The following is a 24,779-nucleotide window of genomic DNA, read 5'->3' as shown; positions in this document are numbered from 1 at the left end:
GCCCCAGGCTGAGTTTAGGCCATTAAAATCTCCTGCTAGGAAGATTGGTTCTGGTAAACTTTTAATTAACCTGTCTAGTTTAGATTTAGAAAAAGCAGGATTGCAATTAGTTGGACTGTAAAAGCTTATGATAGTAAGTTCTTTGTTGCTAGAGTATTTTATACGAACAACAACATTTTGAATGGAGTCATCATAAAAAGTATCAATTTTAGAATAAGAAATAGAGCTATGTATTAATATGGCTACGCCATTGTGGGTGTTTCCTGAATCAAGACGAATTACATTGTAATGACGTATCTTAAATTTTTGACAAGGCTTTAACCAAGTCTCACAAATTAACGCAATGTGAATATTTTTGTCCAAAAGGAAATAATTAAAAATATGTTGATTGTGTAGAATACTCTGAGCATTCCATTGCACAATATTTAAAGTATCCATAAAGTACAAATTATTTATTAGTAACGTTTTTTAATGTATCTTGCAGGACATTTTTAATATTTTGGGAAGAGATAGGTATTTCATTATTTTTGTTTAGTGTTATAAGTTTTACTAAAGCTTCTGTAATAGATTTGAGTATTATTTCGGAATTTAAAAGAGATAAGAACTGATCAGTTTTGTTTAATGATGGAAAGTGAGAGCTGTTTAAAACATCAACAAAGCTTTTTTTCTGAAATTTATCTCTGTTAAGCTGGATTTTTTCTTTTTTAACAGGGCATGCAGGAGATATGGCAATGTGATTGCCAGAGCAGTGACAGCAACTGGCTGCAGTATAAGGAGTCTGACAATCTTTAAAATTGTGACCTTCGCCACAAATGCTGCATCTTTGTGAATTTTTACAGAATTTTGCAATATGACCATATCTTAAACACTTTAGACACTGCTTTACTGGCGGGATGTACTGCCGTACTTCGAACCGCCAGCTGTTGAGGTCCACACTATCTGGTAAATTGGGACAGGAAAAGGTTATAGAAATTGTTTTTGTGGGGATTAATTTTATTTCTCCATTTTCTCTTACACGTCGCATAAATCTACGTATAGATATAATATTTTTCGTGCTAGTTAGAGCTGAATATATTTCTTTATTGGATAATTCTATAGGCACATGAGAAATTACCCCAGTGACCTCTGTAGCGGCAGCCGGAAGGGAAGCTTTAAGTTTGTACCCATCAAGATATTTTTTGTTGCCTAAGACCGCGTTAGCAAAAGCAGGTCTATCAAAGATAACTCCAACTTTACTTTTATTAATGCGTTTTAGTTGTTTCACGCCTTTATTATATTTTTTTATGCTATTAGCGAGTGTCATCATGTCTCTTGTTCCGATTGGCTTGTCAGCCTCTGTACTCTCCAGGAATACAATATAGTCAAAATTACCCCCGTTCTCAGGGTAGTGCCGCACGTAATCGGCTACCCGAAACGGGGCATACCTTTCGGCGTCTGTTAGCTCAACAGATTTTATGGACTCGGAGTCGGAGCTCAACGAGTCGTCCTCAGCGTTACCTTCCTCCTTCTTTTTCCTTTTCTTACTTCTCCCCATCTCTTGATTAATTTATAAGTATTTATTTATAAAAAACTCCAGTGAATGAATTATAAAATTAATAAAATATTTTTGAAAAAAAAAGACCGCCTTTTCACTTCAAAGTTCCCGCGCTTTTTCATAAACAGTAACATAAACATTTGACATAAATTTTATTGCCAGAAATAAATATTTTAAAAATGTACACTTCTAAGAGCAATTCTCAAAATAATGCTGAATGATTATTGTATTGCTGTCCCATAAATTGACTTAATTTTTTTAAATGGTAGAAAAATATTATGTTCAAGATAATAATTAAATAAATAAAATCACTGAATTACTGTTTACATTCCTGCTTTCATTCTTATGACAAATTGATAATTTATGAAAAAAACCAAAAAAAGATAAACTATTGAGTGTGCAAATGTATGGAGAGTGATGTGTCCCATTTAGTAGTGTATGACTTTCTATAAGTTTTTTTTTTTTAATATTATAGGCTGGCATTTAATTTTATGATGCTATTTTACGCTGTTACTATCAATTTATCACTCGAATATACAATTTTGCGAAAAACATTGCATATTTTAAAAATAAATATATTTTATAACATGTCTTTAAAAAGTTCCTTTTGCGTTTTCTTATTTTGTTACGTGGTTTATGGAAAATATATAAAAACAAGTTAGTAGATTATGGTTTTCTGTGAAATGGCAACATTTAAGAAGAACGAAAACCTAAAATTAGCATTGCCTTCACTAGGCGGATTCATTTGAAAATATCGTTTCATTGTGTGGTCCTCGCCGGATTCAAAATTTTCTTCTTGTTTTGTAACTGTATTAACAAGGGTAAGTTTATAATTTTTAATGTTTATAGTGTTAAGAATTGATAATTGTTTAATACATTTTTGATATCTTATCACCTACAGTCGATTTTATCAGATTTTATTGTAGAAATAGATGAAATAAAAGTTATGGTCTGTGTTCGTTACTTCCTCTTTGGTTACTTTTGTTTGGTTATGTATAAGAAGAATATGAAGTAACAAAATAGGAAAACGTAAGGCAGAGTCTACATTGCATTTTTACCCAACTATAGCACAATATAAGGGAGGGTTATTTTTGCCTTTATGTCTATAACTATTTAGTTCTTTTCTCGAGTTCGAGGTTCTCAGTTTGACCTGTATGTTTGTATGTATGTACGTATATATGCTTGTCCGCGATTTTCTTAAAAACTACTGATGCTATTTGGATGGGGTTTTCACCATTGGGTAGCACATTTATTCAAAGTATAAGCTTTTGTCCGATTTCCAATGATTTTTTTTTGTGTTTAAGTGGTTTGTAGGTGGCTTAGATCAACAATTAGACCCAGTAAGTAGGTTTGGCACTTCAATCGGGTTCTAGGGTTACAGTCTATTTTACGATTTTTTGTTGTGGTTTTGAGTGTGGTTTCCTGAATTCCCCTGATAAAAAACCCTCGCTAAGTTCCTTCTCAGCTGAGCTGTGTTTTTGAGGTCACAACAGATTTTAGTTTTAAGTTGACCTGATTGCCTAGGAATCTTCATGATATTAAAGAAAGTTTGAATTATAATGGTTGAGATTGTACCAGGCGCTTCCAATAGGGTGGACAAGACAACGTCTGTCAAGATATAGCTGTCTATTCATATATAAATCAGTAGTTCCTTTCAATAAATATGCAAATTATTTTACTAATGTTGTTAATTAATCTGTTTTTACACATGGCGGAATGAAGCAGGTATATGCGTTTAGGATGAGATTTTGTTTCTCTATTTTTTCGACTTAAACGTAGTTAGGTAATTACTAAAAACCATCGTTATTAGCTAGCTTTAAATGTAAAAATAATTATTTGCAGTAAATTCAAGAATGCCATTAACAAATGCAGAAAAGCAGAGACGCTATAGAGAGCGCCTTAAACAAGATCCAGAAAAATTTGAAAACTACAGAAAAAAAAATTTAGAGAGAATTAAATCTAAATATAAATATAAAAAAGTTAGTGAATTAAATGATAGAGAAAAATCGGAGGTGAGAAGAAAATGGCGGGAACAAAAGCGACAGAAGAAAAAAGAGAACAGCACTATAGAAACAGTTACACCTACCAGTTCTGAAATAACAAGTACTGCTAGCGACATCACTGCAATGTCAAATGTCAAAAGTATTCAAAGATCTAGAAATATGTACCGAAAGAAATATAATGCATCTCAAAATCGCATTATTACTTTACTTCGCCAAAATGAAGCTTTGAGAAAAAAACTGTATCGCATCCAGAAGAAACAAAGGGAAACAATAGACACACTACAAATTTTAGATATACTAAAACTACGGGCTAGGAATGAATTTCTAGAAAAAGCTTTAAAAGATACGTATAAAAGCTGTAAGCATAACAACGAAAGGAATGTACTTAAAAGGATTGCTGTGCAGAAATCTACGACTCAAATAAAGGCAAAGACTTATATGCTGAATATGTTAGGCGTTAAGGGAGGTATCAAAAAGAAGAAAGAAAAGGAGAAGAAGATAGTGAAAATAAAAAGAGAAGTCGAGAAGTTTTTTTTGAGAGATGATATTACAAGAGCTACAGCAGGGAAAAGAGAATGCGTAACCAAAAATAAATGCAAAAAACAAATTAGATATCTAAATAATACTTTAAAAAATATATATGAGATTTTTAAAAAGGAAGGTGGATCCGTTTCTTTTGCTACTTTCTGTAGATTTAAACCTTTTTATATACTTTCTCCATCAATAAAGAAAAGAGAAACGTGTTTGTGTATATCACACAGCAATTTTGATTTCAAATGTGTAGCACTCAGACGGCGCAACATCATTTTATATCCCAATTCCTACGAACTGATAAAGGACAATGTATGCAACATAAAAAATTATAACTGCATGTTTGGCAAATGTTTACAGTGCAAATGTAAAAAAATTAATTATAATATAGAAGACCCAGAGATGACAATAGAATGGAAAATGTGGGAGACAGTTCAGCATACTTACAAAAAGAAGACAGCTAAAGACAAAAATATATCTATGTTAACGAAAAAAACTACTAAAACGAATAAAACTGGAACTGTTCAACTTTTAGTTGACGCTTTGGAAGCAGATATTCCTAAATTTAAAACACATGTTTTTAATTTTTTGCATCAAAATGATGAATATAAAAATTGCAAAGAACATTTAGATGAAAATGAAGCTGCCATACATTGCGACTTTTCGGAAAACTACGTGTGCAAGATGGGTACTGAAGTACAATCAATGCATTTTGGCGCCTCCAAAATACAAGTAACATTGCATACGGGTGTCATATATTGCAAAGAGACAAAGCAATCATTTTGTACAATTTCACCAAGCAATGTTCATCAACCAGAAGCTATATGGGCTCATTTAATACCAATACTCGAAGTAACCAAAACACTGATACCTAACCTTAAAAAATTATATATTTTCTCTGATGGACCAAGTTCTCAATATAAGCAAAAAAAGAACTTTTACCTAATCAAACATTTTGCCGTTTTATACAATATTGATATATCATGGTCGTTTTTTGAAAGCGGTCACGGAAAAGGCGTGGCTGATGCCATAGGCGGTGTTGTCAAAAGAGCCTTAGACCGTGAAGTATCCTACGGTAAAGATATTCAAAATGCCTCCGACGTCTACTCGTCTTTAGAACAGACTGTACCTTCAATAAAATGTATTTACATCAGTGAAACTGAAATTGATGAAGTTCGCAAATTAATACCAACTTCTCTGAAAGCTGTTCCAGGTACTATGAGTATCCATGAGGTTATAGCCATGAAAAGTAATGATAAATTAATTTATCATCGTCCATTAACTTGTTTTTGTAATGGTTTTATCTGCAATTGTTTTGATATGAAAATGCACCAATTCGAAACAGTTTTTACTGAGAAGCCAACGGATCCTTCAACGCCTGCTAACACCGATATTTCATGTTGCGATGACTTGTTTTCTGTTACGGATTTATTATTAGATGAAAATGTAGCTTTAAATGAAGAAATTGAGTGCGTATCTCAAGTTATAGATATGGAACAACACATTGAAGATAATTTAGCCACAAAAATAACTGTTGTTAATGAAGAGATTGACAGCGTACTTACTAACGAAAATATTAACAGTCAAGTTTTAGACATAGAGTATAATGCCGAACCTAATGCAACCACAGAAATAACTGTTTGTAATGAAGATATTGAATCGATTAAGGAAAATATTAACAGTCAAGTTTTAGGTATAAAACAAGACACTGAACAACATTTCATTACAAATATTGTAGATATATCAGACATTACACACAATGACAAAAAACAATTACATAATGTGCAGCTTAATTTAGGAGGGCCAAATCCTTCAATTTTACAAATAACTGACAAATCAATATTTTCGCAAACAAAATCTTTACGAACCGTAGTAAGACGTCGAGTTCCTTGTACACGATGCAAGATGGGTATGAGCATGTATGAACTAGTAAGATGTATGACGTGTAACAGATATTATTGTCGGCGTTGCATTGGTGGAGAGACAGATACGGACTTCATAATTTGTGCCTCATGTTTTAATTCATTTTGAACAGCTTTTAGTGGGTAGGTATTATAAATAAAATACAGATAGATTTTATAAAGAAACAGATATATTAAACATATTTATTGGTTTCAGGTACAGTCCCCCGTTTTTAGAAATGGGAGTATTAATAAACATTGACAAGTTTTTGTCTAAGTCTGACTTCCGCTTTCTTCTAAGAAACAAGCTGCCTTGGCCTTGGAGCGAAACACACTATATAAAATCACCAAGATGTGTTAATTGTAATTGGCAGACAAAACCATTTATCATCATGCAAATTCACTTTGTATCATCAATGAATACTGAAGCCATAAAGAGTTTATTGGATGATATATATGTTTGGTGCCCTAATTGTGATTTTTTCTTATATGATCATTACACTCCAGACGAGTGTGAGATTTGCAATGCGTAATTTTTATAATAATTTCATAGCTAATATAATAGCATAAGTAAATAATACTTAAGTTTATTTAATATCCCATTTGTGATTTAGACATACTTACCTATAACGATTTTTAATTGATTTACTTTAGAATAAGTATAATTAATTTTCACGTAAAATGTGATTGATAGTACAATATTCAACGACAGTTCTTTTAAAATACTAGGCTCGGACAAAATTTGTGATTTCTAAGATAGCTAATTAACATCATTCTCAATCTTAAGTTCGAATTATGTTAAATAAAAACATTGTTTTGAAGTGTATTGTATATACTCAGCCTTATAAGTTCTTGTTGTGTTACCAAAGTTCCTACTTTGTTATTGTCCTGATAGAGATGACTGATTTTTCTATTATTATTTAAAATTTAACAATTTTTTATAATAATTAAGAATTTTAGAGCATAGATTGTTGATTTATTTTGTAATTTTAATTAAAAAATGACTGAGATTCTGCCTGTGAACTTAATAATTTAAAATGTTTTTCAAGCAGGTGTTCCAAAGGTAACGAAATGGACAAAATGTTGTCTATTTCTTCTAAAGTATTGATCTTATAATTAAAGTTTTTTGTTATCTGTCTGTGTTTTCATTTAAAATATTTAAAATGTATTAAAAAGGTTTGCAATCTTTTACGTGTTTTCATTTTTAACGAATTTTATTCGGTAACGTAATAAGAAGATTTTTAGACCATCGTCTTAAAAAGTTATATTTTTTTCCAAAAAATATTAAATAAATAAGGTAGTTTTATAAAAAATAATAAAATTTGAATATGTCTTTATTAATTGGAAACATTAATAAGTAGGATACTGTCATTTTTTTTTTTAAAGTCAAAATAAAAATTTTTCAGCATTATTTTGAGAATTGCTCCTAAAATAAAAATACAAAAATGTATGTAATAATAAAAATAAAATGAAAGAAAACCGTGAGCCCGCAGTATCTGTTTAATCAGCCTCAACGTAACTTGAGAAGGGAGCCCACCGCTGACCAGCGGTTTACTATTTATATTACGTAATATAAAAATTATTTGTATAACGGTTGTGTGAATATAAAAGATTTTACAAAGTAACACACTACATAAATAACATACATATAATAAAATGGTAGAAAAGTCGAAACTGTACATTGAATATATTTTTTAAAGAATACTTGGGGTGTGATCTACAATCGATACCGAAGCCAAAAATATTCTTTTTAGAATTTTTGTCTATTTGTCTGTATGTATGTCCGGGATAAATTCAAAAAGTACCGCATGGATTTACTGCAAATTGGGCACGAATATTATTAAGAAGTCCGGTCAACATATGGGCTACATATTATCATACTATCACCTACCGGGAAGGAGCAGTGAACCTTTATTTCCTCAACGCATTCTGTAACAACGTGTAATTTAACGACGCATATTCGAATGTTGTTGTTATCATGTTATTAACCATGCTATATAAGCTAGCTTCACACTATAAAAAACACGCAATATAAGTAACTAAGCCGATAAACATAATTAAATAAATATAAGTAGACAAGACAATTTTAAAGCAGCGCTATCTATGAGATTTTTCTGTAGATATGAAATGTAAAGAAGAGTAAGTCGTCGTTATTTTTGGTGCTGTATAGCGTTCACGCAGACGACGTCGCGGGCAGCAGCTAGTAAAAAATAATGTGAAACAACTCAATAAATAAACATACCTATATAAATAGATTGTTTACATATACATACATTATAAATTAACTGTTTCTTTACTTAATATAAAATAAAATGACACGTGCGTACTATAGTGCTGTGGGACAGGAGACCGGGCGGACTGGCTACCGGGCAGTAATGCACCGCGAGTTCCTACTGCTTGAGCCTACTTTAACTGTCACGGAACAGAACCTGACAGATCGAGTTCGGTACATCCAACGAATCGACGCCGCTGAGATCGAACGGTTTCGCCGTGAGGCTGCTCCTGAAGTCGAACCCATGTCCACATTGCGCGGCGCAGTGTAAACGCAAAAAGAAAGTGTTCGTAGCGAAGTGCCTGTGGAGGCCATCACTGAGGGAGTAGTGGCCCAAAAAGTAGAACAGATGAGAGTGATCTTGCAAGAGGCGATTCCCGAGACTCGCGGCGCTCCTCTGGAACTGAGAACGCGACTTTCTCGCCTCCCCCTCAATGCCGCGACGCAGAATGCCATTGAGGCAACCAACAGGCTGTTACCTCACTATTTGAAAGGCACACTCTAGTCGTGCACCACCTTGTCGGAGCCAAGACCCTGGAGCCTGGACGCGCTAAGAGTAGCAACGTACCAGCCTGGAAGAGGAGAATAGAACGCCGTATCAGCCTGGCCAGGGCCCTCATTGGTAGGCTGCTAGCCTTCAGGTCGGGCAACACAAGGTCAAGAATTGTGCGCTCTGTTAGAATGCCCTTCAACGGGCTAGGCATCAGCCTCAACCAGCCTGACATAGCCGATAGACTAATGGAGCGCATCGACGGTCTGAATCGGAGAATCGCGGCATGGGGAAAGCGCATTCGCAGGTGAGACTTGAGAGTTTCCGACAAAATCGCCTCTTCGTGAGTGATCAGAAAAGGTTCTATAGAAAGCAGGAGAACCCGATACCGTGCTTTGCTTTACCAAAACCGAGTACTGTTGACCTCGTCACTTTCTGGCGCAACATTTGGTCAAGGGAGGTGGAGCATGAGGAGGGCCCTTGGATTGCGATATTTTAGGACGCATGTGTTAAAATCGAACCGATGAACCCGATCATCATCTCTACGGAGGACGTCAATAGTGCGGTTACAGAGACATCTATCGATAATTGTGAAACTAATAGTTTTTTGGTTAAGAAAACTAGATGGCGATTCTTTCTTTTCTGAAGATGCGCTTGTTCTAAAGATTAAACGATATATATTTCCCACCTCAATGCAACGTACAGCAGCGTTTAAGCGAACGAAAAGTTAGACATTATCGTACTAATCTCTCACCATTGAAATTGGGCTTAGTGTTCTGATCTGTTTAATAAGACCGTAGGACTGCGATAGGCTGAACTGACCATAGACAGATATCATATTCATTCTTTTTCATCCTACTCGTTTCCGTCCATAGATACGACATATATCTACGAATTACGATATTCATATTTCCGTCCGTCATGGCAAAATAACAAAATGGCGTGTATTCTATTGGTATTCTTCACCAAACTTTTGTGTAATAATTAAGTAGTGTTTTACATTTTCAAGTGTATTAATCAGTAGTAATTCGTTGTGAATTTACTTTGATATCATATACATTGTTGTTTTACAAATAAATTGTCTAATTGTGTGTTAAAACATATTGGTTTGTGTTCTAGTGGTCAATTACAGTGAAATTTTAGTTACAACATGAGTAATTACGAAGACGATCAGAGTGAGGATGGTGAATTAGCGCGAAGTCCCGTTCAAGACGAAATGGATTTTAGGTAAGTTAACTGTTTCAAGTACTCAAAGATATAATAGTATTATTGATATAGTTTAATATTGCATTTGAATGTGCAAGGCAGGTTATATTGATCCAATGCTATATAGCATTTAGAGTATGTTTCACGCATTAAATTTAATGGAATATTTTAGTTTATCTGATGAGGATCGGGATAACGCCGATGCATTAGTCATTAAACCACCCCAAGCCGTTATTCGATCTCATCGAGACAAAAGAAGCCATAAACGAACAGCGAAAGACAGGTATAAGGAAAGTGTCAGGAAGGAAAAGAAACATCTTTACAGGTACGTTTGTTACTATAATCTAAGTCAAACATTACTTATGTGATTATTGTTTTATTAATGTTCATCATATTATTTAAGGTCTGACTCATTGCTCTGGGGGTGTACAACAAAATAATTATTTTTTCAACAGGGAACGTGATAAGTCGGAAAAAACAAAACGTGATTTTAGTAAAAATTTAGAACGTGAAGATATTCCTAAAGATTACTATAGAGAGAAGCAATACTATCGTGAGAAGGAAGTGTACCGAGAAAAGGAAATGTACCGAGAAAAAGATGTCAGAGAAAAGGAAATGTACAGAGAGAGAGAGATAAGGGACAAAGATATTTATAGGGAGAAGGAATTATATAGAGACAAGGATCCGTACAGGGAGAGAGAACATTATAGAGAGCGTGAAATGTATAGGGACAATGCATCATACAGGGAGAGTGGTCGACCTAAAGAAGCATACCGCGAAAAGGAAGTTTATAAAGAGAAGGATGTACAAAGGGACAGAGAGTTATATGTAAATCGAGATAGTCGTCAGTATAAATATGAAAATGATAGAAAGCGTATAGAAACTGATAGAATAGAATCTAGATTAAGAATGTTGGCAGAAGAGGGGCGAACGCAAAATAATGAAAAAGAGAATAGAGATAAATCCTCCGGCGATAAAGAATTAGAAGATTTAAGAACTAGGCTACTAAGTAAAAGAATATCAAAAGAATTGCAAAGTCAAGAAACTAAAAAGCACACAGACTATGAAAAAGATACAAAAAAGCACTTGGAATATGAGAGAGAAAAAAATTCAGACCGTTATGGATCCCTTGATAAACATCAGCAAGAAAGAAGAAAGAGGCTAATAGAAGCAGGTAAATATTTATTTTATTACCTTTTATGATCTGCATCGAACATGTTAATTAGTAATTTAAATTAGACACATTATATTCATTGAAATCTTTATTAAAAGTAAAGAAGGAAAAATAGGAAAAGTTTGAGTAGATAAATATATTTGGCTTAAATGATCTCTAAAACTTTCCTTTATGTATGTAATATAGGTTATATATGAGTATGAATTGTATATTAATTTAGTTTGACTAAAAAACATGTCAGTGTGTGCATGTAGTTAGTAAAGTATTTTTACTGTTTCTACCATAGTTCATACATGAGAGTAGGTTTAACAAGATTAATGTTAAAGTACAAATTCTTTTCGATTAATTACCATTTTATTAATTTTTTTGCTGTAGAAAGAGAAATGGAAAAAAGGAAACACGAGTCTCGGGCCGAGCTCGAGGCACGGCGTGAAGAACGTCGGCGACGCGGTAAGAAAAGATCTGTTTCACCCGATGAAGTGTCTAGTAAGAAGAATAAGACTGACAATTCCCCAACTTGTGATGAGTCTGTCGTTACTTTGTCTGATGCTAGTGATGTAGAAATGAAGAGTGAGTCACCACATTCTGAGCCAGAAGAAGGTAAAAACTTTTTATTATGGTTAACAGCTTTTTAACATTATATATATTATAAATATTTAAAGTAATTATAGTAGTCTTTAAAAGGAAAACACCATTATCTATTTCTATTTATATTATGTGCAATGATTAAGTATTCAATGTAAGGTTATTACTAAATCTAAAGATTTAGTAATAGGCTTGAAAGAAGAAGTTGAATGGGAATTTCTCATTTTATTATGATTAAAACATTTTTGGTAATGTAATCTAAAAATAGAATAGAAGAGTGTCTACAGTACCATCTAAGAATATTTATTTTTACAGAAGTTGTCAAACCTTTTTCAATTGCCTGTAATATCTTATAATACAGTAAAGTTCTGAAGGACATGTAAATTTGCAGTGTTTTTTTTTAGTATTCGTTTTCACTGTGTATGTATTCAATATTTAGTGATAATAACATCATAATCTATACAAATAAATAAAATTGAAGTGTCTGTTTATAATATTAAAATGATGTATACACAATACATATACCAAAAAAAAAAACCAAGACGCTGCGTTGACCTGTTGCGCAGGCGGTTGCGGGTTCGATCCCTGCACATGACAAACATTTGTATTGGCCATACAGGTGTTTCCCGTGGTGTGGGTGTTTGAGGCAAAGGGGCCTGTGCCCAGTAGTGGGATAGCCCTGAAGCATATACCAAAATAACATTTTTTACAATTTTTGTCTGTCTGTCTGTTTGTTCTGGCTAATTTCTGAAACGGCTGGACCGATTGACTACTGGCAGATAGCTAATATAGTAAGGAGTAAAATTTAGGCTACTTTTATTTTAGAAATCTATTTTTTTTATAACTTTGCAAACTGAATAGCCAGCTAGTGAGAAAATAAAATGATCAGAAACTATTACAAGAACCTTTTTTGTTGTGTAAATATTAAAATTCCTTAAATATTTAATAATGACATCTTTCCTCATATTAATCATCAAGCCAAAACTAAATAGTATAATTAACCTTCTTGGCACAAAAAAAAGATATTTTTTTCCTTATGATATCCTTTGATGTTCTTAAAATATGGAAGTCACTTACTATACTTAGAATTTTGAAAAATTACAGGTGAACATACTAATACTGAGACAGAAGAGGAAAGTTCAGATACTGAATCAGGGTCAGGTGATTCAAAATCTGAAGATGAGAACAGAGAAGAAAAGTTGGAGAAAGACGACATAGTAGAAGTTAATAATGAGAAGGAGAAGTCTGAACAGAATTCTAAATCTCCCGTTGGTTTAAAAACAAATAATGATAGTCCATCGTCGCATGAATCTGCTCGGTAAGATATTTTTTTTATAACAACTAAAAAAAATCTTGTTATTGTTTTTTAATATATAAAAATTAAAATTATAACTTTGCTTTTTCTTCACGTTTTTTTGCTTCTCTTAGCTGTGGTAGTTTTTATACTACTATATTGTCAAATGACAATTGACGATAGGGCCAAGCTTTATGTTCTTTATTTTTGAGAGCTTTGATTGAGTTGGTTAATATGGAAACTAAATTAAAGGTCAAGATCAAGATCAAGGTCAAGATCAAGATCAAAAAGTAGAAGTCGATCACACTCCTTTTCTCCTCCTCCACCTGATGAAAATGGGAAATCAAACATTGAAGAAGAAAAACCTCATGATGATGAGGATGTAAGGTTGAGAGAAGAAGCTATGAATGCTTTACCCCCATACTTTCCCGCACTGCAGGTAAATTTTACTTTTCATTTGTCATATCTTGGTTATGTTTAAAAAACACTTTAGAATTTAAAACTATAATTACTTACAATAGTAAGAAATTCATATATAATCTACTTATTGGGACAACGTTTTCTCTGTAAGTTACCAAATTTGTTAACTATTAGTAAGTAGTTGTCGCACACTTTAAATGAACCTTAATTAATTAATTTTAATTTATAGGGATGTCGTTCAGTTGAGGAGTTTCAATGTCTCAACAGAATTGAAGAAGGGACTTATGGAGTTGTTTACAGAGCACGTGATAAGACAACAGATGAGATTGTTGCTTTAAAACGACTAAAAATGGAGAAGGAAAAGGAAGGATTTCCTATCACCTCATTGAGGGAAATCAATACGTTACTTAAGGTAGGATCACAATGCATATTTTTATTATTGTTAGCTCACTTGAGCCATCATAATGCAACAGTGCTCATTTTTGAAGGTATACAAAGTTGTTTTCTTCTTCTGTTTTATTTACCCATGCAGCTTCTCTGGGCCATGAGCTACTAAGCACTCGATGGCTCCTGTGTGAAATTCACAAAATTAATGCCTTGTATTTTATTCCTACAGGCCCGGCACCTCTTACCTGAAGAGGGTTGTGCTAGAGGTGTGACCCAATTGCAAGGGTTAACAACTTCGATACACGGGCGGGCCTAAGTATCTTATAAGGAATTTATTCCAGGGGGGATTCCTCAATGCTCTCTCCTACAAAAACAAATATTCGTTGAAAGTAATTTTCTTCTCATAATATATCCCCATATTTTATGAACATCGAAAGTTTCTGAAATGGCTATACAAAATTAATTTACTTTAACATCAAGAATAATTTAGAAACAACTTCACTGAACATCATGAAGAAAGGTAAATTTATATAAAAGTAAAGGAATAAATGCTGAGTGGTTGTATTTGAAGGGAAGAAAGGTATATGTAAAAATAATAATTATTAATAGGCTATTTTAAAAGCATGACTATCAAGACTTTCATATTAATTATATTTGTATACAATTAAATTATTGCAATTGCTTCCAACCTAATAAAATTAAGTTGATCTTAATGTTAGAAATTTTAAGTTAAAGATATAATATTAACATAATTATAAACTATTAACTCTTTTTTAGAATGTAGATTAAGAACCTGTGGCATATTTGTCGTAGTAAATAGTGCATAAATTTTTATTTTTGGTTTCTTGATTTATGTTGTAAAATCATTTTTGTGTAGGGACATAGTGATGTAGAGACTGTCATATTTGTATCTCAATGAATCAAAATAGATGTAAATCACAGAAGTATTTAATTTTTATGAATTCTATACATCTAGACTTATTGAGTACTCTCAACTAACTCCATTCAATCAACTCCATCATGTCAATGTCCACTCATGACATTGGGCACCTAATAAACTGCGATAAAATCCGAAAAAGATGTTTCATCATGATAAAATTGAAATACAAAAAAATATCTTTAAGATATCTTTTTATAACTTCAAACAAATTAAACAACTTTAATTTGACCTGATCTAAAACCATTTGTTTCATCATGATATAATCATTATTTGTTCCGTTTATTTCTAATCTTTACAACTTATTTACAGTACAACTTATTTACAGACTGATTGTGATACAGCCTAAACTGCCAAAGTTATGAAAAGATTGTATAAAAACTTTCATGGTAAGAATGAATTATATGCAGAAGAATCTGACATTCTTTATAGACTTCATCGCTTCAGCCTGTATTATCCCACTGTTGGGCATAGGCCTCTTTCCCCATGTAGGAGAAGGATCAGAGCTTAATCCACCACGCTGCTCCAATACGGGTTGGCGGATATATTCCCTACTATGAGTAACGATCGCTATCAGGTGTACATGATAACAACCGGGACCGACGGCTTAACGTGCTCTCCGAGGCACGGTGGGGAGACCCACAAGGACTGCACAAACACCCAGACCATGGCAAACATCTGCATGGCCAATACAAATGTATGTCATATTCTTTATAGACTTAACATTTATTAATTATATATGCAACTTGAGTCCTATTTGCTACCTTATTATAAATCTAGCTTTTAAAGAATTTTCGGTAGGTTGATAGGTAAAATTGTGACATTGTTTGACATTGTCACAATTTTACCTTCAATTGACACACAATTTTGTGAGTCGCAATGTGAAGTGTTATAAAATTGTAGCTCTGCAATGATATCTAAATAGATATTAAAAGAATTATTTATATTCATATAGATATCATTCCAAATATTAGTTTTAATAAACAGAACTCTAGTCCTATAAAGTCTGTCAGTCTGTCTGTATTGGATTAATAAGTGCAATCCAAAGATGATCCAGTTAGTTAATAAAGCAAAACAAATTATAATTTATAGATATCTCATAATAACAGTAAACATTTTTTTATATCATTTTTTGTGCCATAATTAAATCTACAATAACAAAGAAAATGAATTGTTGGTGAAGTTTGAAAATAAGTCATGCTTTTAAAATAGGCTATTAACATTTATAGACTACAATATGCTTTGTGTAAATTTATTAAAATGGTCTAGATGTGTTGTTGTGTACTGCAGATGTTTACGAGAATAGAACAATTTTAATACGCAGATATATTCAAGCGAGAGGCATTAAATTAAACCACATCTACTAAACCTGAGATGTAACGCGTGAAAAACATGGATATGAAATTTTGGATACGTATATGGATATTTAAAAAAAATTCTGTGGTGTCATAGGACACCAGGTAGAAACGAAGTTCCTTCAGATAGTATAGAAGCAACACAATTTAAAAAAAAATATTTTGAATTTTATATATATTTTCTAGTTCTTGATTTTTTTTTAATTTTGTTGATTGGTTCTTAATTAAGTATTTAGGAAATTTAGTATTTTAGAAAATAACAAATACCGTAAAAAAAATTCAAACAAAATAATAATAATAATAATTCAAACTATTAAGTGAAATAAAAAAACATGGCTTTATTTATTTTTGTCGACAGTATAAAATTACATAAATAATTAAAAAAAGTTTACTATTAATATTTTAGTTTTACAAACGTCATATTATACAGTCGTGTGACTGATATTACGTCACTTCCGTTATATATTTTTCTTACGGTTTTAGTATCACATTTTTTTTAGTTCGCTCGCCCAGCCAAATGTCAAGCCTGCCGTAAGGAACTTCGGTTTCGGCTACGACTACGAATGTTAAATTATTTCGGTTACCTGATGCTTTCGGATAATTTCGGTTACAGCTATTAAAGCTCTAAGAAAAATTAAGAGAAGGAATAATAAAAATTACAGTGGACGATCGTGTGCCGACGATAGTGGTTTTACCGGACTAAAAGAAAGAAAAAAACATGTTCTTTGGACTTCGTAGGGGCATTCGGATAGTGATCCGAAACTGTTATATCGGTTTCAGTTGTGGTTAAGAATAATTTTTTATTTCGGATATTTGATAGTTTTGGTGACATAGGGCTCTATAACCCCTTTACTACATACATTTCTTATTCATACACAAAAAACCAGTCCAATATAAGCAGTAAAGTTCTGTTATAAACTTATCCTAAATTACTGGTGTTACTATTTAAATTTTTAGTGGGTTTTGCAGTCAATGCCTCTTGCTCTAATATATCCTGTATAATTATGAGTTTTTTTAGTCATTTAAACCTAATGTTTCATAGTTTCCAGATGCATCTTTAACACAAAGAGAATTAGCATATTCATTCCTCAACAATGTACAATAGTACATTGTAAAATAAATTCAATAAGTTGGATTCTGTAATAAAAAAGCTCGACTTTGATTACCCTTAAATGATATTACGTAAATTTCTAGACCTTTTTAATCTGTGTTTATGTATCAGCGTATTAATTAAAAGTAATATGTTATTGACACTGTAAGAATAGTAACTCTATTATATACAACTTATGTATGTTATTTACCTAAATACCAAAATCAGTTTAAAAATTATCACTATACAGAATCAGTCTCACTAGTCAGTTACATAGATTTTTATTACATAATTCAGTCTCACTAGTCAGTTACATAGATTTTTATTACATAATTCAGTCTCACAGTCAGTTACATAGATTTTTATTACATAATTTAAAATGTTTAGAGCAATTTTTTAACAATATTTGCTGGAAAAATTAACAAATAATATTAATTGTTAACAGTTATAAAGTATATTGTGTAATACACTGGTTTGAGTAATTTATCAAAATTGTCTCAGTGTAATTACTTCAATATTTGTTACAATATTTTAGTCGTCCTTTAAAAAGAGAATAGATTAAAATGCGTGTGTATTTTAATCGGTTTTTAATCAAATTTTTTTTTGGAATATTAATGTTATGTAAAATAATTTTCTGTAAAAACTGTAATTTCTAATTGTTTAATAATCAATTTTCAATCAGTCAGTCTATTTCAATCAATTTTTTTTTTCAACCGAAGGCGACAGTCGTAGTCCTTTTTTGAATTTGTGTTTTATCTTGTTAAACTAAACCATGTTTACTAAATTTTAACCTGATTTTGACGTATTTACGTATAGGTTTAAATGATATTTTAAATGTATTTTATTCAATATAAGAGGAGAACATTTTGTATTGCCATATCAGAACTAACAATGTTCGTAATTTATACATTTCGAGACTACATGAATATTATTCTTATAATATTTAAGATGATATGTTTCTAGGCGATTAATTTTGTGAATTTTTTTTAACACAAACTGAATCTTTTTGTATTTTACTATGTTTTATTATTTTACGTTAATTATTAAAACATCTATTGATATTTCTATTAATGTAAAACTGAAATACTCTTAATATTTACTTTATAAAAGTCATTGAAAATATTTATATTATGCTATTATAAGAGGGGGTTTTTAAGATAATGTACATACTTATTTTGTTGCAAAAGGTTTTCTAAAAATCATATCAACAATTGTTTATATGTTTTTAACTGCAAATTATTATTTTGTCATATCATTTATTTTCTTTACGGAATCGGTCTGACAATATTTCACACGGGCTTGTAACATCTTTAAACACATGTCACCTTATAATTGCAAAACATCATAACGGGTGACTTTAAACTTATAAAATTACTAGTTGATCCTGCAAACGTTGTTTTGTCATATATTTTATCAACCCCCTTGTAACTTAGGGATATGAAAAATAGATGTTGGCCGATTCTCAGACCTACATGGACACAAAATTCCAAAATTTTTAACCGACTTCCAAAAAAGGTTCACAAGTTCGATTGTATATAAGTTTTTAATTTATTTTATGTTACCTCAACTTTTGACTGGGTAGACCAAATTTTTTTAGGTGTGCGTGTGTCATGTGGTCCCATTTAAATTTAATTGAGACCTGACAAGTACTTTTCGAGTTATATCTAATAATTCATATTTACTTGACTATTTTTTCGTCGACCTACGTTTTATTATATTTATACTGTATAACTTTTCACTGGGTGTACCGATTTTGATTATTTTTGTTTTAATCGAAAGCTGATACTTGTCTTGTGGTCCCATTTAAATTTGGTTGAGATTTTTTTTTTCTTTTAAATTTATTATTCATAACGCGTACTTACTTGACTGTTTTTTTTCGTCTACAACGTTGTAGTTAGTCGGTTTTTTTCGTTTACGAGAAAATTAATTATTCGTAAATTAAAAATGTATATGGAGTATACTTAGAATTAAGGTTATACAATGGTCCAAATGATATAAGCTATTTATAAGTGACATTTTCTTATGATTTATTTCTTAATTGTTGTTGATATCTCGGTTTAAGGCTAACTACGTTTTCATCGTGTCATTCCAACAAGGAGCAAAAACTCGATTTTATTATATCCCTCATAAGATAAGAATTTAATACATAAATTCGCTTTCATAAGTTTTGGATTGTGGACGACTAGGTTTTTGACCTAATGACGGAAACACTCTTATTTGAACGAAAACAAAAAATAAATGAAGGGATGTTTAAGAATCTTATTGAAATGACATGTTTTGACGTAGGTATCTTTTTGTCAATATTTGTGAATGAGGAGCTTGTTTCATTTATTGTGCAGTATAGACACTTGTTCAGCATTGGCATAGCAATGAACATAACTATGAATATTTTTGTAGTAAACATAACGACAGAATTTAAAAATGGAATTTTACATCCCTTCAATATTAAATTGCTAGTAAATTGTAATGTCCTGATCGATGATGTCGATAAAGAACTCAAGGCCTACTTGACATTGAGAAGTGTTTATAATTAGAGAATTTTCATAATAGTGTCGTTATTCGCGCATTCCTTAAATTTTACTAAAATAGGTGTTAATATTGCCTTTATGTGAACGTGATTTGCTTTACATAGAAGTAAAATAAAGGAAATATAATGCGTATTATATTGGTATGAATTAATTCTACATATGTATATTATATATTGTTTTCATTATATTTATTATTACACTTATAATTTAATCTAGAACCTCCCGATTCCTTCTAAAAATGCATAAATAGAGGGTTTGATCGTGACATTATGTAAATTCTGATTTTCAATGATTTTTATGAAGACCAACCAATATTTCAGTTTTTAAGGGTATTTTTAAGTTTAGAATTAAATTACTTAATCTCACATTCACCTATTTTATAACAGGTATGTTATATTTGTCTTTCGCCGAGTTCACCAATGGATTTATCTTGGATTTTTATTGTTAGACGAGTGATATATTGGCTTAAAACTAATAGGAGACACATTCTATTTGTCTGTTGCAGGGCCAGCACCCGAATATAGTGACCGTGCGTGAGATCGTCGTCGGCTCGAACATGGACAAAATATTTATTGTAATGGATTACGTCGAACACGACCTCAAGAGTCTCATGGAAACTATGAGAGGAAAAAAGTCGGTGTTTTTACCAGGTAATTATTAATGTGCAATAGTGATTTATTATCAATTATGAAGTGTATTTTCAATAAATTTTTTAATATTAATTGTTTTGATTTTTAGGGGAGGTAAAATGTTTAATGACGCAGTTATTAAGAGCAGTCCACCATCTTCACGATAACTGGATTTTACATAGAGATCTCAAGACCAGCAATCTCTTACTTTCGCACAAAGGGATATTAAAGGTTCGTTTTTCCTATTATTCTTAACATATTAAATTTTTCTAAGTACACAGTAATTACAGCTAGATTATTGGTGTCATAATTGTTGCTGTTATGTTGTATCTGAATATTTACTATTCAATCTGCTTTTATAATTAAGTGGACTGTCGAGCTGTAGTTTGTATGACAAATCGCCTGTGGTATAAATATAATTATAATGCATGTTTAACAAAAGGCATGGGCATTTTGAGCCCGTGGATGTAAATTAAAAAAAAATAAAATAAGAAATTAAGTGGAATTAACTAATATATCTTCAGTTTCATATAATCGTAATATTTATATTTAATAAGTACGTAGATTAAAAATTAACTAAATTGGTAGTTTAAAGAAATGTGTTTTCTGGTTACAATACGATATATATAGTATGATGTTTGGCTTAATTCCGAATACTAGTGGAAGGCATGGAGACACGGCAGCTGAGCTCGGCGTAACTTTCAGGTGGGCGACTTCGGGCTGGCGCGCGAGTACGGCTCGCCGCTGCGCCAGTACACGCCGGTGGTGGTGACGCTGTGGTACCGCGCGCCCGAGCTGCTGCTGTGCGCGCGCGAGTACTCCACGCCCATCGACATGTGGAGCGTCGGCTGCATCTTCGCCGAGTTCATCACCATGAACCCGCTGTTCCCCGGCAAGTCGGAGGTCGATCAGCTTAATAGGATTTTTAAAGTGAGTTCGTTTTCTTAGCTCTTCAAACGACTTCAAAAAAAAGGAGGATGTTCTCTATTCGAATTTATTTTTTTATTCTGTGCTCGTCGTCTAGTCCGTTTAAATTTAAGTTTTATCTGACGAGTATTTTTTATTTATTGCTAATGATTTGATTGACTATTGACATTATCTAATTTTGTTATACTCGTCGATGTAAATTGAAGGAGGGAATTACTTAAAACTCGACCCTAGTTTTTAAACTTGTTGTTATGGTTGCACTACTCCTTCAGTGATATTTTACAGTCAAAAATATTTAAAATAATAAATGTTTTTTGTACTAGTCAAACCATGTATCAATGTTTTTGTTCATAATTAAAATAGAAATGAAATTCAACGTTGAATTAGAAAACCTAATATAAGTATGTATTTTTATTTTAATTTAGGATTTAGGGACACCTTCAGAACTGCTTTGGCCAGGATATAAAGATTTACCCGCCGTGCAGAAGATGACATTTGCAGAGCATGCTTCAAACGGATTGCGTCAGCGAATAGGATCTGACTTACTCTCTGAAACTGGACTCTCGTTGCTTCAGGGATTCTTAACTTACAACCCTGCTAGAAGATTAACAGCTGATGCTGCTTTAGAACACGCGTATTTTAAGGTTGGTAATCCTTATATTTAACGAAAATTGATTATAATTAGCTACAACTTGTGCTATTGTTATATTGAAAAACTTGTGTTAATTGTAGAGTTTAAATTGTTAAACATTTTTGTATATGTACTGCTATTTTTGACTTGTACTGACTAGTTTTGTGTTATTAGGAGTATATTAATCTACGCGTTAAATGTTGAATGAACGATGTTAATGGTTTATTTTTATTCACTTCAGAATCGCAAATAATAAAATTTTCAACTTTATAATTCAGTGCAATGAAATCAAATAATATCTTGTTAAATTTGGCCTTTGAAAGTACTCTTTATTGATTCAACAGTTTAGTATAATTTATAATTAACGAAAATTACAATTACCTCAGAATATGGAAGAGACAACAAAAAAAAAAATAGTTGAAAGTTTTAAAATAATTGCACAGTAAAGTCGTAGTTGTGTAAGATCGTTCATGTAGGAAGAAATTCATTAACAGAGAGTAATACCAGTTATAGACTCTGTTTAAAGCGTGGAGTAATTTCGCAGGAGCAGCCCACGGCCATCGAGCCGGCGATGTTCCCCACGTGGCCCGCCAAGTCGGAGGGCAACCGCCGCAGCACGCACAGCCCCAAGCCGCCCGCCGGCGGCGCCGCCTACGCGCAGTTCGCGCGCGCCGACTCCGACGAGTCGCTCGGCTTCCACGTGCAGAACCGCTCGCTCAACGTCGCGCCCGGCTTCTCGCTCAAGTTCTAGCGGCCATAGTCGACGACTCCCGCTCGACAAAGAAAATATATGAGAAGGATAGAATATAGAATCCCATAGTTGCTATTTTATCATCCGGTCTGGTGAAAGAAATAAAAATCGCACCTCACTCCGATATATTTGTTTAGTCCGTTTAATTAAGAAAATAGAAAGTGTAAACCATCAATTAATTTTTGTGGTCAAAACGAGACCCTCTCTGCTGTTTGTTGGTGTGAGTGGGGTATTAATTTTTCGTGGTGTGTACTGATTGCCAAGTCAGGCGGTATGCTTAGTCACAGATACCGAGCACGATCACGTGTTAGTGTAGTACATGCTTTATAGTAAATCTTTCTGTAGTGACATTAATTGACTCAACCCTCAAACTAAAAATATTATTATCGCCTGCCTGTTGCCCTAATTGGTTGATCGGCGTCATAGCGTATGCTTTAGTCAGGTACACGAAAGCTTGCATCTGAACTACTTTGATTAAACAATAGCTTACTTTTATGCTCCACTATAATGCATTGCAACAATACCAGAAAAATATACTGTCGATTAGTAAGACCCCGTACAATATTTGAATTGAATGAAGAGAAACAACCTTGAAGGCGATTAATAAGTTTATGCAAGATTTTTGTTTTTACAAGCTAAACTTTTTTGCGACAGACTATATATAAAATTAATTACGTGTACACGCAGACAACTTATCATTGTATAAGTATGTTTAGTGCTGAATTCCACGAGAGCTGGTTTCTTTAGTTGATTGAGAAAGTGAGAGAGAGAGAGAGATGTATTTTTACGTTTTAGCGATAACGTTTGACGTAGACAACTTAATAACATTATACCTACTTTTTAAATTTCTTGTGTAATGTTACGCAAAAAAAGTATTAGGATGTCCGTAATTAAGATATGCTGAATATTCTTCTATATCAGTCTTTTGTAAAGAAACTGGCACGAAAAGTATATCATAAAGCTTATTTATTAACTTATACTAATTTAAAAATGATAACGATTGATATAGATAAACAAAACTGGGATATGTTTAATTGAAACAATACTTTTTAATGATATTTAAAACTGTTCCACATATTCGCTGAAAGTAAAACAGTTGAAACTACTAAAATGTGTTCATTTCTTAAAATATACAAGTATTTAAACATTTGATATACTTTTGTAATTATAATGTACATAGCATACATTTTTGCAATCATCTTCAAGGAGTCATTCATTTCATTTCAATTTTCATCATTGCATAAAAATGTTTAAACTAAGAAACTAAATATATCACCAACATAAAATAAAGCATGGTTATAATTTAATCGTCTAAATTACAAAAATATGTGAATAATATGAAACCTAACATTTGTATAACAATTTTCAGTTTATATTTTAATATAAATCATGATTTATATTAAATACAGTAATAAGTTGTTATATGAAAAAAAAAAAAAAAAAAACTGAAAATTGCTACTCAACTATTGTCTGAGAAAATTGTATGCGTAAATTCTTATAACAAATATTTTCATATTTTGAAAACCATATGTTATTAAAATTGAAAAGGAGAAAACCTAATTCTATGTAATTACCAACACATGTAAATATTACTTAAAACTAAATAGGATACCTTTAAAGGGTAAAATTAGTCTTAGATTAATATGGTACAATATATGTTTTGACAAAAACTTTTATCTTTTATTTATCAGAGCCAGTGTCGTACATAGTAGATATAGTTTTAATTTTATAATTTCATATTAGCGGCCGGCGTCCATTAAACCCTTCGGTAAACTCAACAGAGAATTAATGAAGTCTCCGTTACGTTTCAACGCTGGATACTTTGTGTCAACTAAGGCATTTGTTTTTATCAATAATTTCCCATTTAAACGTTCATTGTATGCATCCATCATGGAATGGATTTGTCGCATATACTGTAAAAAAAGACCAAAGTTAATTTACTATTTCACAAAATAATTTTGACAAGGTAGTATTTTTAAATCTTTAAATATTAAAATCTTTCATGAGTGGTTTATTACTTTTTACCATTAATACAATACGTTATTAGTATCGTATCGTCGATGTAATTGAAGTCGGTTTTTTTTTCGTTCGCGAGCAAACGCAATTATATTGAGATCTGATGAGTGATTTTTAA

At 32.1% G+C, this 24,779-nt stretch overlaps 1 protein-coding gene and 1 long non-coding RNA gene across 2 annotated transcripts; both read left to right on the top strand.

Annotated features, from left to right (window-relative positions):
• The first annotated feature begins 6,025 nt into the window (after positions 1–6,025).
• Positions 6,026–6,790, top strand: LOC123654033. Its single transcript, XR_006743178.1, has 2 exons — positions 6,026–6,113; positions 6,187–6,790. It is a non-coding gene; the product is annotated as an uncharacterized LOC123654033 (long non-coding RNA).
• Positions 6,791–9,608: 2,818 nt separating this feature from the next.
• On the top strand, positions 9,609–24,315 carry LOC123653571 (cyclin-dependent kinase 11B). Its single transcript, XM_045589564.1, has 13 exons — positions 9,609–9,686; positions 9,851–9,958; positions 10,110–10,262; positions 10,393–11,111; positions 11,487–11,711; positions 12,801–13,014; positions 13,243–13,429; positions 13,640–13,822; positions 20,213–20,357; positions 20,446–20,567; positions 21,042–21,266; positions 21,689–21,907; positions 22,439–24,315. The coding sequence occupies exons 2-13, from the start codon at positions 9,882–9,884 to the stop codon at positions 22,643–22,645; spliced, it is 2,676 nt and encodes an 891-aa protein (XP_045445520.1). The 5' UTR covers positions 9,609–9,686; positions 9,851–9,881; the 3' UTR covers positions 22,646–24,315.
• Positions 24,316–24,779: the final 464 nt, after the last annotated feature.

Source organism: Melitaea cinxia, chromosome 5 (assembly GCF_905220565.1).
Source record: "Melitaea cinxia chromosome 5, ilMelCinx1.1, whole genome shotgun sequence".
Classification (NCBI taxonomy): domain Eukaryota; kingdom Metazoa; phylum Arthropoda; class Insecta; order Lepidoptera; family Nymphalidae; genus Melitaea; species Melitaea cinxia.
The sequence above is the reverse complement of the archived record's forward strand: the minus strand, read 5'-3'. Positions and strand labels throughout refer to the sequence as shown.